Source organism: Impatiens glandulifera, chromosome 3 (genome assembly GCF_907164915.1).
Source record: "Impatiens glandulifera chromosome 3, dImpGla2.1, whole genome shotgun sequence".
Classification (NCBI taxonomy): Eukaryota; Viridiplantae; Streptophyta; class Magnoliopsida; order Ericales; family Balsaminaceae; genus Impatiens; species Impatiens glandulifera.
This window is the reverse complement of record NC_061864.1, coordinates 11,370,574-11,373,138: the sequence shown is the minus strand read 5'-3', so window position 1 is coordinate 11,373,138 and position 2,565 is coordinate 11,370,574. Positions and strand designations below refer to the sequence as shown.

The 2,565-nt window shown below is 37.9% G+C and overlaps 1 protein-coding gene across 1 annotated transcript; it reads right to left on the bottom strand.

Annotated features, from left to right (window-relative positions):
- Positions 1 to 316: 316 nt before the first annotated feature.
- LOC124929716 (exocyst complex component EXO70H1-like) lies at positions 317 to 2,364 on the bottom strand. The gene is made up of 2 exons (XM_047470111.1): positions 896 to 2,364; positions 317 to 800 (listed from the first exon to the last, which is right to left on the bottom strand). The coding sequence occupies exons 1-2, from the start codon at positions 2,362 to 2,364 to the stop codon at positions 317 to 319; spliced, it is 1,953 nt and encodes a 650-aa protein (XP_047326067.1).
- Between the last annotated feature and the right edge of the window lie 201 nt (positions 2,365 to 2,565).

The window sequence follows — 2,565 nt, the reverse complement described above, 5'->3', positions numbered from 1 at the left end:
TAAAAATGAGTTTATATATGGTTAAATCCTTGCAAATTAAATGTACAATTAAGTATTGAAAAATATATATTCAAATAAATATCTTAAAATTCTCTATAATTGATTTGCAATCACATGTATGAATTCTTATAGAATTAGAATTGAAATATTAATTTTATTTTAATTTTAATTCTAATTCAAAATTCAATCTTTTAAACATATACTCACTTATTTCATATGTTTTAAAATACATTATTTTAATTCATTTTCAAACTTAGTATATCAATTTGAAATTAATTATTGTAATTTTAAAGACATTCTTAGTCTTGTGACGACACTAAGGAATACATGTATACTTGCATGTCCGCGTCGATGAAGAAAAAGATGTTCGCGTTGACGAAGAAAAAGATGGCAAGATCTCAGACATAGCACTTCCGTGTAAAATATCTGATAAATAATTCCCCATATTGTGAGCCGAATACTTTACCAAATTCTCGTGATTCCTCTCCCCACGAACCATCACGATATTGCATTCATAAAATGCCCTATATGCCGGCACCAACTTCCTCTCTATCGAAAGTTTGATCTCATCTCTAATCCCTTCGTCGAGAACCACCCACGACATTTGCTTTTGATACGCCTCCTCAAAGGCGATGTTGAATTTTCGAAAACGACCCTTAATTGTTTCAAGCGATTCTTCCATTGAATTGTTATCGGGTAGAGAAGTGAACACTTTGCTCCACGCTACTCTCTCGTAGCTAGTTGCGTATTGTCTCACCTTCTTATCATTTTTTAGTATCCATTCTTCACCTAAAATATACCTATTAATAATAATAATAATAATAATTAATATTTATTTATTTAAATATAATCAAATAATATTTTATATGTTTTAATAAAGTTTTAAATTAATTACCTAAGATTAGTGGTCCGGACTTTTTGGACAATGAAGTGAAGATTGTTGACTAGAAATAGGTAGGTTAAAGCGACGTCGTTGTAGAGCTCTGCTTTCACGTCAAGTTTACAGAGAAGTACAAGTATGATCCATGCTAGCCGGACTGATACCGCCGGTGCCGGAGCATCTAGCATCGGCGATTTCGGCAGAGATTCTGAATCATCGACGATATCGCTGAGTACCCCACTGTAATTGGAAAGCAAAGTTACATAATCCATGACTGAATCGGTTAAAGGGTGAATTCCACCGCCGGGAATCGCTATTTTTGATGTGTTTTTCTGGATTGATGATTCGAATTCTGACAATAACGTTCTGACAGAATCGCCGATCTTGAGAAGTGAGTTTAGAGCTTGTAGTTTAACAGAGGAGACCGATTCGAATGAGAAAATGGAATCAATGTCCGGCGAGAGTTGCGATATCGAATCGTACAAGTCCATCAACCGGAAAATTTTCTCCGGCGATCTCTGTTTCGTCTTCGCTACTAGCTCCGGGAATCGGAAGATATTCGCTGCTGCCTCACTTGAGATATCGGCGAAACATGATTCACGGATTTTCTTAGAAGAGGAGAAGACGTGATCGCAGAGGAATCTCTCGCCGTGGAAGAGCGTTTTCACAGCGATGGTTATAGATCGCCGCCAACTCTTGATGTGACGATCAAGAGCTTGTGTATCCATTTTATTAATGGCGGAAGAAGCGTATTTTTGCATGCCGAGACGGTAGAGAGATTCGTCGACAACTGACTTCCGGTTGAGTTTATATATTTTAAGGCACTCTGTTCCGTAACCGGAGCTTATCATACAATCAGCTGTAATCTTAAGATCCAACATAGCGATCTCCGAAAGCCTCTCTGCTTCAGAGATCGCTTCCCCTGTTTTCTGAATGATCTCCTCTTCGGATCCAACTGTGGTATTGTAATCATCATCGTCGGAGATGCTCAATCGAGATTTCATCCGTGAAGATTGACTTGAGACCGATTGAGGATCCAGGTAGTGGCGGCTGACGGAGAGAATCTGATGGAATTCTTTCTCCAGCCTCAACATAGCCGTTTCCATTAAGTTTTGAGCAAGGATTAGTTTGTCGGAGCTGGAATTCTCTGAGACTAAGAAATGCATGGCGCGACGTAAACCCATGACGGATTTGATGAACTCTCTGGATTCTCCTCGATTAGCACCGTCGAATAAAGAGAGGAACTTGTTGAAGGATGAGGAATTGATGTCCCATTTAGTGATGATGGTCATGGCGTTTTTGATGTTATCTTCCATATTCATGGATTTAGAGGAGAAGGTGTGAATTGGAGAAGATAATGGTGAATGAGAGGAGGAATTAGGAGAGTTGTTATTGTTAATGAATTGGAAACTCCTCCTCCCATGAGTTGTTTTCGGGGAATTTGATGATATCTCAGATCGGCGGATATTTTGCATGACTCCCATATCTATTATGTTTTGGGAATTTGAAATGAGTTGGTGAAGAAGAAGAGAATGAAAGAGGAGTTTAAATAGAGGAGGAAATAGGAATGCGCATGCTGTTTATGATTGAGGATTTAGAACGCCATTATTGGACCAAGACAAAAACTCATAATGGATGACTTTACTTTGTTTGTTTGTTTATTTCTTTGTTAGACTGAAAGACTT